The following is a 12,581-nucleotide window of genomic DNA, read 5'->3' on the forward strand; positions in this document are numbered from 1 at the left end:
TGAACTGGGAAATCAAAATATCCTGCTCGTAATACTTCGTATTTTGCCCCTGTGTTGTGCAAACAGCCTGGCTTTCCTGGTGTTCAGGTGATGGAAGCAAGGACGTCCCCTAGGAGACCACGGCCGCTTTGGGCTGCTACCTGTGTCCAGAGACATTCTCCCAAAACCTGTCAATATCTGCTAAAAAAAGGTGCTCCTTACAGATTCTGATGTTTCGAAGGGACAACACAATCTCTTCTCCTCCGTGCTGGTTGTTGCTCTTCCCAGCAGCTGAACTGGAGGGAGAGGAAGACCTGGGAGATCCTGTCCAGCCACCAGCAGCGGCAGGAGAGGGAATCTGGCACCGGCCATCCCTCTGGTAGCAGGCTGGGAGGGACTCTCCTCCGTCCCCTGTCACGGTGCTCGGATCCTCGACCAGAACTGGCAGTCCTGTCTGCGCTGGGGGCATCCGTGCTGCCTTTCCCTGGGCTTGAAGCCCGCAGACGGCAGGGTTTGTGCCCATCTTGGTACCCAGCTGGGCTCTCTGGCCGCAGCTCCCATTACTGCTAGCGTGGGACGAGTAAAACGCTGGTCCCCCTCGCCCTCTGTCTGCGTGCCAGGAGGTTGGACTTGTCTGGTCTGGGGAGGTGGCACAGCTACTTCACCTGCACCCCCGATGGCTTGGCTAGAGTCAGAAATGTTTCGATTTCATTCTATTTACAAATTTTTTTGCCTGCACTGTGAGTCACATCCTGTACAAGGATCTCTCCCCTGTCCTTACAGTGCAGCTGTAAAGAGGAAAAAAAAAAAATGGGACTCAGTTGGCTGAGCAGGGCGTTGGGAAGCACCAGGGGAGATGAGATATTTCCTACCGTAGGCTTTATATGGCACTTGCAGCATGGCAGTGGTTAAAAAGAGCACGCGAGCCTGTGGCCCTTTGGCATCTGTCCATACCTACGTGTTGGGAAGATCTTAATGCTGGAAACGGTGTTCGGTGTGCGCAGCAAGAGGACTGACTGCTCTCAGAAGCCTTCATTTTTCAGGTCATTTGGCGATGTGTGCCTGGATCCTGGGTCCGTGTATGTGAAAATGGGACGGGTTTTTTTTTCCTGGAGGCCCCTAGGCAGTGAGACGGGGCAGGGGCTGGTGTCGGAAGGGAGTTTAGTGCTGCTGGTCCCCAGCTGCTGCAGTCTGGTGGAGAATCTAGCTTTTCAGAGCGTTTGGGACTTTTGTTTTGCTAAAAAACCTCCAAGCATCGGGAAGAAAAGATCTTTGTCTTTCAACTGTGAGCAAAGAAAGCTTGTAGTATATGTCCGAGAGCCACCAGAAATCCCCTAGCAACCAGGCTTAATGATCCTGATATTTGGTTGCAGGATCATAGGAAATCAGAAACTCGTACAAAAGCACTGCTGTTATTTAAAATATGAAGTTGCTGCTGGAGGCTTCTTTATAAAGAGGCCCAGAATGGGCAAACCCTATTCCTCTTGGTATTTATAGCTTGCCTTTTAGCATGTGCACACATAGTCCTTGTGCTTTGAAACAGCTAGGACTGACTGAAAACTGGGTCCTCGAGGTCAGGGTCTGAAACACAGACCGAGGAGTTTTAACTTCAGGCTACCGTCTTGGCAAACTTGCAGCCTGAGCCAAGGAACCGGGAAGTTTTTGTAGAAATGTGGGGGAACTTTCCATCCCCCGCTCCCTTCCCTGCCGGCGAGGAGATTTCACGTGGCTGTAGGTGAGCTGACTGGCATGATTAACCACCTTCGGCATCTCTTTCCCGTACTGGGAAGTTTGGAGACAACGAAAGGAAAATTACTGGAGCTTGCCTGCTCTTTGCAAACCCCAGGGCTGCGGTGTCTGTGGATGGCGGGTCTTAAAACGCGTCCGTCTCCCGTATTGCGGCAGGTACGCGGAGGAGCCCAAACGGACCGTGAGGCCGTTAAAAGCTGTAATCATCTCAGCTGCCTTGGCCGGGAGGATCGTGCGGGTGATACGTGTCTCTCTGGCACGCTGCCCTCACCGAGAGTGGATGGTGACCGAACGCTGGGTCCCTGTCCATCCCCTCCAAAGGCTCCTGCTGCAGCATCGTGCTTGTCACTTCTCCCCTGTCCCGGCGGGGAGGTGAGGCTCTCGTAAGGCCGTATGAATGCTACACAGCCTCGCCTCTGTGCTGGGGAGCAGCTCCGCAGGGAACCTTGCCATTTCCAAGTGGGAAAGCGAGCAGTGCCTGTGCTTTGCGTATGCTTTCCACTTGGGAGCGAAGACGTGGCTTTTATCAGGGTGGGCATGCGGCTTCGTGGCCTGGTTCCTGCTGGGGCTGTCTCGGGGGAGGCCGTCGGTGAGGTCGATGGCAGAAGCGGCAGACGACACCTGGAGCATTAGTGCAGACTGCAGATGGAGCGGGACTCTGCTGTTGCTACAGAAACAGCAGTCGCACAGGATGCATAAAGGCCTTTGACAGAGACATGAGGTACTGAGACACCTCAGCTTGAACGCTGCATCCATTTTGGAGACAGCCTTCAGGAAGGACGTGGTGGGGAGTGTCCAGAGGAGAGCCGTCAGATGCCCAGACGACGTGGTAGCAAGGGATGATCGGGGGGCCTGGACTTCTCTTTTCTAGCAGAGAAAAAGCTAAAAGGGAGGTGTTATGGCAGTCTTTGCGTATGTAAGAAGTTGTTGCAGGCAGGAAGGGTGTGATCTGTTCTCCATGTCAGCTCTCGTAGGACAAAAAGTAATGCGTGTGTTTTGTCAAGGGAGATTCCAGCAGGGAACTCTCTGCCTGCTGGGAGCACGCGGACAGACGGTCCCAAAGCGGCATGGAGTCTCCATCGAGATGTCTGAGGACAGGTTCAACAGACATCTGCCCTGAACGATGCTGTTCTGGGCTGGTTCTGCACACTGCAAAAGAAGGAACCTGACAGCTCTTGTTTTACTTGTTTGCGCAGGTAGTTTTGCAGAGAAGACTTACGAGTGGAGCTCAGAGGAGGAGGAGTCTGTGAGGAAGGCAGGACCAGTGCAAGTCCTCATTGTCAAAGATGACCATTCCTTTGAACTGGATGAAGCTGCACTGAACCGCATCCTCCTCTCAGAGGCTGTCAGAGATAAAGAGGTCGTGGCTGTGTCCGTTGCTGGAGCTTTTAGAAAAGGAAAATCATTCCTGATGGACTTCATGCTGCGGTACATGTACAATAAGGTAAGGCTCCAGCTCAGGTGGCTCTTCCCAGGGGTTTGGTGCTGCTGCTCATTGCTCCCGTGTACCGCCCAGGGGTGAGCTGGACAGGACACTGGCTTGGTGCTCTAGGAATGCTCAAGCCTCCCGTTAGCACGGGCTTCACAAAATAAAATAGAGCAGATCCTTCCACGGCCCTGTGCACCAGTGGGTCTCTAGTGGACTCTGGAGCAGAGATGTTCGCATTTGCTGCCCTGTAGGAAACCTCTCTTACAGGGGCTGCGTCCCTCCAGCACTGGGGTGGAGACAGCACAGAGGAAAAGTGTAAAACGAAAGTGAGATGAGAACTCCAGCGACTTCTGTTCCTCCCTGCAGGAAGCGGTGGACTGGGTTGGAGATTACAACGAGCCTCTGACTGGTTTCTCCTGGAGAGGAGGGTCTGAGCGGGAGACGACCGGCATTCAGATATGGAGTGAGGTTTTCCTGGTGGACAAGCCCGATGGTAAAAAGGTGTGTGCTTCTCTCTTGCATAGCTGTCTGTTGCTGGTCAGCTCATTTTTCTCTTCCAGCTTTTGTGAGCCTTTCCTGCCTTGTCTTAGGTGGCTCAAATGCCTGTGCAAGTTTAGAGAAGGTCTTCAATACTGTATTCCTAATTTAGCATGAATGGGTTTAATGCAATGAGTTGATATGATGTCTAGGTGTCCCTGATACACTGTCTAGGCGTCCCTCTAACTCTGGGCATCCCAGAGTTTATTTCTCTGCTATTCCCAGGGATCTTGAATCTGAGGTCCTTGCAAACTACTCCCCTTGCCTGGAGCAGTTGCTGTAAAATGGAGTGTCTTCATTCGGGGTGGTCAAATACAATGCAAACTGGATTTTGGGGCATCCTGCAAATTCAACTTATAGCCAGGAATATTTGCATTCATCTGCTCTTTAATGAGGAGCCCAACACCAAAGTGACACTGAATTATTCACGGTGTGATTTCTAATACCGGCTGAATGTGTTTTGGGTTAAGGAGGTGCAATACGCTGCTGTGTTTGGCTTCTGTGACATGACGCTAGTGCAGACTCAGGAAAAGACCCATCCGTGCTGACAGCAAGTCTTTGAGGAGCAAAGCAGTTCCCTCCTCTGCGTTGCACAGCATTAATTTCGCTGCCTGCTGGAGTCATCGCGCTGTCAAGAGTGACTGGGGCTGCTCTTTTCCTTGGTCCTCTACCAGTTACAAGCCTGAGGCAGAAGCAGTGAGATTCCCAGCGCAGTAATGCAGCTGACATTCACCCCCCACACACCCTTTTGGCATTTGAGAGTGATTTTGGTTAGATGCTGGTGCTGAACGGGTGCACCCAAGCTGACGTGGAGCTTTCTGCCTCTCAGGTTGCAGTGTTGCTGATGGACACCCAGGGCACCTTTGACAGCCAGTCCACCCTGCGGGATTCGGCCACCGTGTTTGCCCTTAGCACAATGATCAGCTCGATACAGGTAAGAAGGGGGATGTCTCCAGGAATCACTTCCTAAAAGGCGGTGGCAAAGACCCGGTAGCTTGGCACCAGCCTAACACAGCAGCTAGCCAGGGCCTTTGGTGGGAGAGACAAAGGCCATCGTGTTGGCTGCACTGATTGCAGGATTCACACACGACTCCATCATCACAGGGAACAGTCTCATCTCCTCATCTCACCCCAAGAGCAGGGCCAGCAGCAGGTGCACCCCTTTGCTTCCAGCTACCAAAGAGGAAAGGACCTTGGTCTGGGGAGCCGTGTGTGCTTTTGTCTTAGTGCTGCTGGAGAAACCTCTGGGCTGGAGGTGTTCACACACCGGTAACTGCACAGCCTGTTAGGGCTCCCCGTCCTACCATCGGGCTTTGCTCTTGGAGGACAGCGTGAACGGGATGGAAGCTGTGTCTTGGTACAGAGCTCAGCCCATCGTAAAAATGGAGAAGGAGGAACATTATTTGGACCTGACAGGCTTGCAGGCTGGGGCATGACAGCCCTTGGCGCTCCCATGCTGGAGTGTTTTGCTGCACAGGGAGCAGCAGTGCCTGTCTGTCTGACAGTGTGAGTCTGTCCAGCAGTACAGCTGTGCTTGCGGCCTGTCTTGTACCGGTACCACGGTGTGTCCCCATGGTAATGTTGTAGGCTTTAACCACACCGACCCACACGTTGGCCTGAAGGGCAGGCCATTCTGAGTGCTCTGAAGTTTTTGTTTTTAAATTGCAGGTTTATAACTTGTCCCAGAACGTGCAGGAGGATGATCTGCAGCACTTGCAGGTAAGACCCTTGTCCCTGCTGCTCCGCAGCACTGGGGCTGCCTGGATTATGCTCTGCACTTGCAAGCCGTGTTGCTCTGGAAAGGCACTTTTGCATTTAAAGCCACAAAAGGGCTTTTCAGTTCCCCAGCTCTCATATTGGTTCATGGGCACAGAGGAACAGTCACTTGGGTTGAAACCTGTCTTGCCTACACTCTCGTAGCGTGGCCTCTTGGGGGCCTGGGTCCTTTGGCAGGGCGGTCAGTGGGACACTCACCGGGAGGGACTGTTCCTGTCTCTGGGACACGGGCCTTCCTCAAGGCTGATCGCCTCTGGAGCTGGAAGTGGCCCACGGCTGTGCTTCGTGCTGTAGCGGGTGGCCGGAGGGCACGGGGAGGGTGAAAGAACCAAGGCTGTTAAGTTAAGACAAAAGTGGCCGAGAGAGGAGGTGGTGACGGTCTTCAGCTGTGCATGAGGCCGCTGCAAAGCGGAGGGCAGTATCTCTTCTTATGTCCACAGTGCACGGGACCAGTTGTCATGGGTGGTGCTGCAGCCGGAGAGAGCTAAGTTGACTTTCTAATGGTGAGGTTAGAGGAACATCAAACAGACTGCGTAGGGTGGAGTACCCATCACAGACTGTCTCGGTGTGGAGCACCCATCACAGGTCTGCCAGGAACAGTTTGGATACAGCTCACGCTGGCCTGTGTGTCCTTCCATGGGATTGTACTGGGGTTCCTCGGGGAGCAGAGACCCATCAGAGGCCAGGACTTACCCATGGGGCTGGATACACGCAATGACTTGCAGCAAGAAGCTAAAGTGACTGGTAATGAGGAGAGATCCAGGGTAGTTAACCATGTATTGGCTGTACTCCTGCTGCTCCAGGCGTCTGTCTGCTGCTCCATGAGTAGGGGCAGTAAAAGTGCTCCTTTGACTTAAGGGATGGGGAAGCTGAAGGTGGAAGTTGCACTCTTCATGCTGTAGGACAGGATCTTTGGATTGTTAGGAGAAGCCCGAAGAAATTGGGTAGCCGTTTATAAGCCTGGGTATTGACATCTGGTACTGGCTCAATACAGGTGACCCCTAAGGGTAATTACAGCCCTGACTGCTGGAGACAAGCAGCTAATTAATTGGCTTTTTGTGGCACACATGTCCGGCCCGTTTGTCAGTATTACCTCTAGCTTTCTCTTCTGTTTAGGTGGTTGATAGATTGATTAGGTAGGTTTTTCCAGGAGCTTAAGAAAAAGGAAAGAAAAGCAAAAGTCCAGCTGGAAAAATCGGCATTTGAAGAATTTTGTATCGTTTCAGTCAGTGAATATTTTTAACAATAATGCCTTTTTAACATTCAACTTATCCAATGCAACTCTGATCTTTCAGTTTGGATTTTAAGCCATTATTGTTTAACACGTTGACCCATTTTTAGGCATCTGTGAAAAACATTATTGTGCCTTCAGTTAGAAATTACAGTCCAGAGAGACTGGAGAGCCTTCAAATCTTGCTGGTAGGCTGATCTTACAGTCTTTGCACAGTGGGGGTTTGCAGGGAAAGTACTTATTTCTGAATTCATTTCCGCTTCTTCTTGGAGTGTTTGAAGAGAGCGGGGCTCCAGCAGTCCCGTGTAGCACGTGAAGTTTCTGGTTGGTATGAAAGCAACAGCAAGCAGTTGATTTGAGCCATTTTTCACAGATTTGGCAGCCAAAAATTCCAGGCTGAGATCTTTCACGTGAGGGCTCAGCATGGTGACTGTCTGTAACAGCTCCCTGTGCCTCTCGGATGTGAACTGAAAGCACACAGCCAGCCAGTTTCTGTTCCAGCTCCGCAAATGGTGCTGTTAGCCCCGAGTCAACAACTGGCCCGTGCTGCTGTGCCTGTGGCCCACGGCCATCTGCCCGGCCGTGCAGACGGACAAGCTAACAGTCCTGTTCTTTGCTTCTCCTTCCAGCTTTTCACCGAGTACGGCCGGCTGGCCATGGAGGAGACATTCTTGAAACCTTTCCAGGTGAGTCCGAGGGTCCTGGCCAGCACACGTCCCCTCCGCCGGAGGTGGCTTGGCCCTGAGCCGGTTGGCTTCGCCACGAGGTGTCACTGCTGTTTGCAGGATGGGGAAGAGATGGGGATGCCTGGGGACTGGCTCAGCTGCACAAAGGAAAGGCTTTGTGCTTCCTTGCCCCCAAAGAAGCTTCCAAATACATCCAACATCCCTCTTTCTTTCCTCTCTGAACCCTTGCCATCCCGAGAGCTCTGCCCTGCCCTGCCAGATGTCCTGCCGGGCTTGGAGAGCAGGCAGGTTTTGCAGCAGGTTTGTCACGCTCTCTGCCCGGGGGCTCTGCCCAGGCTTCGCTCCAGAGGTTTGAACCCGCCTGCCCCGGGAATCCCTGCTCCTGGCAAAATGAAAGGATGAGGATTAGCTCAGAGCTCTCGTGAGTGACAGCAGAGCTGTGGGAAGGCTCGGTTTAAGTGGGGTTTTAACTTCAAATAAGGGACATCTGTTCACCCTGCTGCTTCCCAACCTGTGAAAAGCTGGCGTTCAAAAAAGGGAGAGCGTCGGGCAGACAAGAGCTTGCTCTGGACGCCAGAGCTGTGAGCCGCTGGGAGGACGGTGGGCTGTGACAGCCCCTTCCCGCAGGAAAGCGAATATGAACAAAAAGAGACATGATGAGTAATGATTTCCTATGGCTTTGATTACGGCTGCACCGAATCCTGTGCACCTGGGAGGCCGGGAAGGTGGTACAAGAGGTTTCGAAGCTTTCGGGGGTCTGCGGGTCCAGGTGTGAGGCAGGAGCGGGGCCGGAGGGATGGAGGGAGCCATGCTGTGAGGTCCCCAGGCGTCCTCGCGCCGCGGCGGAGCTGCAGGGCTCGTTGCATGATCGGGGTGGTAAATAGAGGGAAATCACCTTCTGCGGGGCTCTGGCCTTATCCTGTACGAGTTGTTCCTTTAACCAGATGCTCTTTGGTAGTCCCAATGGCTCGGTCCAGCTTCCAGCTGGCATCCACAGTCGGTTAGGTGGTAGCTGGATGGGGGTTTGTGAGCTTCCCGAAGTGGAAAAGAGCAGAGAGCAAACCATGCTGTAAAAATGCAAATAGTAATTGGGAACGGGTTACGGTTCTTTTTCTTTTGCCTTCCAACATAAAGAAGAGAATTGCCGTCCTCACCACCATCCTGGAAGGCTTAAGGGGTTTGTAGGGTGTCTGTGGTCAGGAAGTGGAAATAAAATTAAAAGGTTAAAAAATACAGCAAATGGATAAATTGAGATTTTGGGGAGCTTTGAGGGTATATTGAATGCTGGCATGGGCAGATGACTGATAAAGGATGTGAAAGCTACCAGTAAGAATACATGACTTGTCGTAGCAAGAGCTAGGAGAAAATTGTAACATGGTACAGAAAAAAGCCAGACATTAAATAAATATTCCTGTTCCTTATTTAAAAACTATCATCAGGATAATGTAGCCAAATACTTCAGTGAAAGTGAATTACTTCCTACTCCATCAGTAAAAAGGAGGCTGTAAGGGGAAACTTAAATATGCTTAAGTCATTAGGACTGGATAATAGGCTCTGATTTTACCAAAGACCGTAATTGCTGTCGAGTCACAAGTTTTGCGGCTAGCAAGTCTTGTCAAACAATCCCATTATCAATTTTTAAAAGACCACGGGTTGGGCCGATAAAGGTAACTATCACCATGATGCGTTGCCTTCTGTAAGCTTTATCTCCCTACCATGCTGATTAAAAGCACGTGAACAACGTACCGAGTCAGCGTTGTCTATTTTAATCCATTGTAAATGGATTAAAAACTCATTAACTGATAAAAGCACGCTGAACTAATTTTAATAGGGAATCATCATCCTTCAGAAGTGTTTCCTTGGGGCTCCCCCCAGGGTCTCTCTGATTCACTGTCATCTGCATTCACGATCGGGGGGAAAAATATCAAATAACTGCTGGTAACCCTTGCGGGTGGGATGAAATTTGGGAGCAGGATCGGTGGTGATGTGGCCAGGTGAGCAATGGAGATCTCCTGTCCCCATCGCAAAGCGGGCTTGCTCCTGCAAAGCGCGTTTTTAAAGACAGCCAAGCGTTTTGATTAGGAAGCAGAAGGGCGATGGTAAATAAACTCCTTTTCCAGTAAGGAGGACGAGGCAGCCTGCAGCTCGGTGCCTGCAGCTGAGGCTGGACAAAATCAGACCAGCCGTGAGCAGGACGCTGTTAATGAGGGGGCAATCTCATGCTTAGGGTGGCTGGACGAGAGGTGCAGGGGCTTCTCTGGTGGCTGCAGGCTTTAAACCGAGACAGCTCTCTTTGCAGAAGAGCGTCTACAGCTTGAGTTTCTTGGGTGAGGTTCCAGGCCTGTAAGTCAAACAAGCCGAACCTCTTTTGTCCTTAAAATATACAAATCCGTAAAGGAGGCTTTGGAAAACAGCTCCTATGGGAAAATGCTGCCACGCAGGGAGAGCACGGAAAGTGTCGATAGGGAGGCAGTTGCGTTGATCCTGCTGGAAGGGAAGGAATGCTTGGCAGTGGAAAATTAACATTTCCCTTCGGCTCCCTCCTCTCCGCGGTGTGTCCTCACGCTTGCGCTGAAGCGTAACGGCCCGCGCGGCCCCGTGCGCCCTCGCCAGGTGCCGGTCCCGGTCGCCGTGCCTCGGCCGTTTGCTGGGCCGGAGGGGCTGAGGATGGGTAGGAGGCACGGTGAAAACAGCAATTTTGCTTAAGCTTAAGAAGAAGGAAAATAATTCCCGCGTCAAACAGTGCAAGACATGCAGAATGTGTTTGTGGAAAAGTCCTAAACATGGACATGTCCCCTAAGCAAGAACAGCGTGTCCTGAAACAGCTAACTGGGTGCAGTTGCTGCGGCTTGTCGTGCAGTTAGGAAGGGCCAACTCGCTCTTCTCTCTTTTTTTTTTCCCCCTTTCCCGATGTTTTATGGAAGAGAAATAAGGAGGGGAAATATTTTCCCTCCCTCTCCTTAATCTTTGTTCTAAACATAGACAATTTTTAGGGAAATTCCGATGAAATGGATTCCGCTCGCTGACCTGCTTATTCATGTGCATGAGAGAAACCCTGGCACCCCTGCCAGGCCCTCCTGGGCTGCGGCGGTCAGGGCTTCCCCCTCCAAACCATGCATTCGTTACGTGGGACCTGGGTCCCTTGCACAGATGAGACACTGGAGACGGGATTTTTTCTGAAAACTTTTTTTTTTTAAAAGATGAGAAGTTGACCATACTGGTATTTATTTATTTATTGCATAGGAACTTTGAATGCCTCAATAAAGATTACAAAGGCCAGTGATTTCTTATTCACCCTCGTTATCCTGCATCTGCTTCTCATTAAAAGTCTGTCTGGAAGGCTGCCCAGTGAAAAAGGCTGAAAAAATGAGCCTGTAAAATTCCCATAGGATGGAACTAAATGTGGCTGGAATCAGGGAGCTCGTTGCCTTTTGTCCTGGTTAGCAAAAATCTCTTTCTTGTTCTGCAGTTTAAATGATTGAAGCTATTTTTCAAGCTAGGGAATCAAACTGCCGCCCAGCAAACCCGTACAGCGGTCCGGGGTTTGCTCCCCCGTCCCCCGTGCAGGACGCAGCCACACGTGCGGCGAGTCTGCGCGGCCTCAGCGCCGCGCTGGGCTGGCCCTGCACAGAGGGGTATTTCCACCAGTAAAGGCGTGAGTTGCTGCTGGAGCCAGGCAGAAGCTCAGGGCCAGGTCTTGTTGCGGCGTGAATCACAGAATCACAGAATCATTTAGGTTGGAAAAGACCCTTAAGATCATTGAGTCCAACCGTTAACCCAGCACTGCCAAGGCCACCACTAAACCATGGCCCTCAGCACCACACCTACCCGTTGTTTAAATACCTCCAGGGATGGGAACTCAGCCCCTGCCCTGGGCAGCCTGGGCCAGGGCCTGACAGCCCTTTCGGTGAAGTAGTTTTTCCTAATATCCAACTTAATTTATCCTAATATCCACGAAGGTGGGGGCGAGGGTGCCGGGGGGTCCTGCCACCACTGCGGGCTCGGATGGCCGAGCGCCATCGGCTGCTGCGAGCGGTGGCAGTGGGGAGGGAGGCCCTGAACTCCCTTGTGAACCCCTTTTTGATAATGTATGGCAGAATTACACCTCTCACGTAGCCACTCCTGGTCCCGTAACTAGCAGCAAACAACAGAGCGATGCCCTTGAAAGATGAGTTTTTCCGAGCTGGAGCAGCCGGTAACTTTGACTCGGGGGGGTAGGTATGGCACTGACCCCATTGTGTTTCTGTCTCTGTTTTCTAGTCCCTGATATTCCTTGTTCGTGACTGGAGCTTCCCGTATGAATTTTCCTATGGATCTGATGGCGGCGCAAGATTTTTGGAGAAGCGGCTGAAGGTGCGTTCTTCCTGACCTGGGCGCGTTTAACGAGTAGTGCTAGCCTGGAGGTACGCGCGTGGGTGATGGGGAGTGGAGAGGCAAGTCTGGCCTGTGACGCAGGGGTGATAACGCTGCCATCACCTGTGTGGATGGAGAGGGCGCAGGGCACGAGGGCGAGACCTTGGTCTGGGCGACAGCCGGCGCTGGCGAGCGCAGTCCTGGGCAGGGAGCAGGGAACGGGGTGCACAGCACCGGCACCGGTGAGGGTTCAGCTGGGTGGCCGGCTGTTAGGTGGGTAGAGGGACGCTGGTTACGGTCGTGCTTACCCAGTGCCTTAAAATCACAGCAGAGGCGTTTTAGGAGGCTGAATTTCCTTGCCATGTTCAGTGGAGAGCTGAGGCCGCCCGTGCTAAGCTTCTGCCCGAGCCCAGGCTCCCTGGGGCTCTCTTCTGGGAGCAGCTGGGAGAGGCGTCAGAGACGGGAGTCAGCAGATTCCCTAGAGACCAGGAACGATCTTTTAGTAATAGGTAGTTGTACAGTAAAACCGATGGGCAAGGGCTCCGCTGGGATTAATCAGGAAATGCATGGGTGATTTGGTAGCGGAGAGACCTAATTAAAGGGGAGACAAGAAAGGCCCTAGTGGGAAATCCCAAATGTTTTTGTATTCCAGTCATACACGGCCACGCACATTTTCCAAAGGATAATAACATGCCCCAGGGCATGTGATCAGAGATAGGCTAGTCCCTTGGTCGCCCGAGGAGCCTTGTCTTTGTCCTCATGCGGCGCACCCCTACGGGCCATCCTTCTGGCTTGCTCTTCCCCCTGCAAGTAGCCACAGTGCGGAGTGCCCCGTGCTTCT

General features: G+C 52.2%; 1 protein-coding gene across 3 annotated transcripts in view; it reads left to right on the forward strand.

The window, feature by feature from the left end:
- Positions 1–12,581, forward strand: part of ATL1 (atlastin GTPase 1) — a 31,347-nt gene that overhangs the window by 8,109 nt on the left and 10,657 nt on the right. For all 3 annotated transcript variants that reach the window (XM_082318790.1, XM_082318789.1, XM_082318788.1), the window contains 6 exons: positions 2,925–3,172; positions 3,524–3,658; positions 4,524–4,628; positions 5,363–5,413; positions 7,331–7,387; positions 11,648–11,740. In XM_082318790.1, coding sequence (XP_082174916.1) covers positions 2,925–3,172; positions 3,524–3,658; positions 4,524–4,628; positions 5,363–5,413; positions 7,331–7,387; positions 11,648–11,740 — 689 coding nt within the window. The remainder of the gene's footprint in view (positions 1–2,924; positions 3,173–3,523; positions 3,659–4,523; positions 4,629–5,362; positions 5,414–7,330; positions 7,388–11,647; positions 11,741–12,581) is intronic.

This window comes from Platalea leucorodia (assembly GCF_965183815.1).
Source record: "Platalea leucorodia genome assembly, chromosome: 7".
In the NCBI taxonomy this organism is placed as follows: Eukaryota; Metazoa; Chordata; class Aves; order Pelecaniformes; family Threskiornithidae; genus Platalea; species Platalea leucorodia.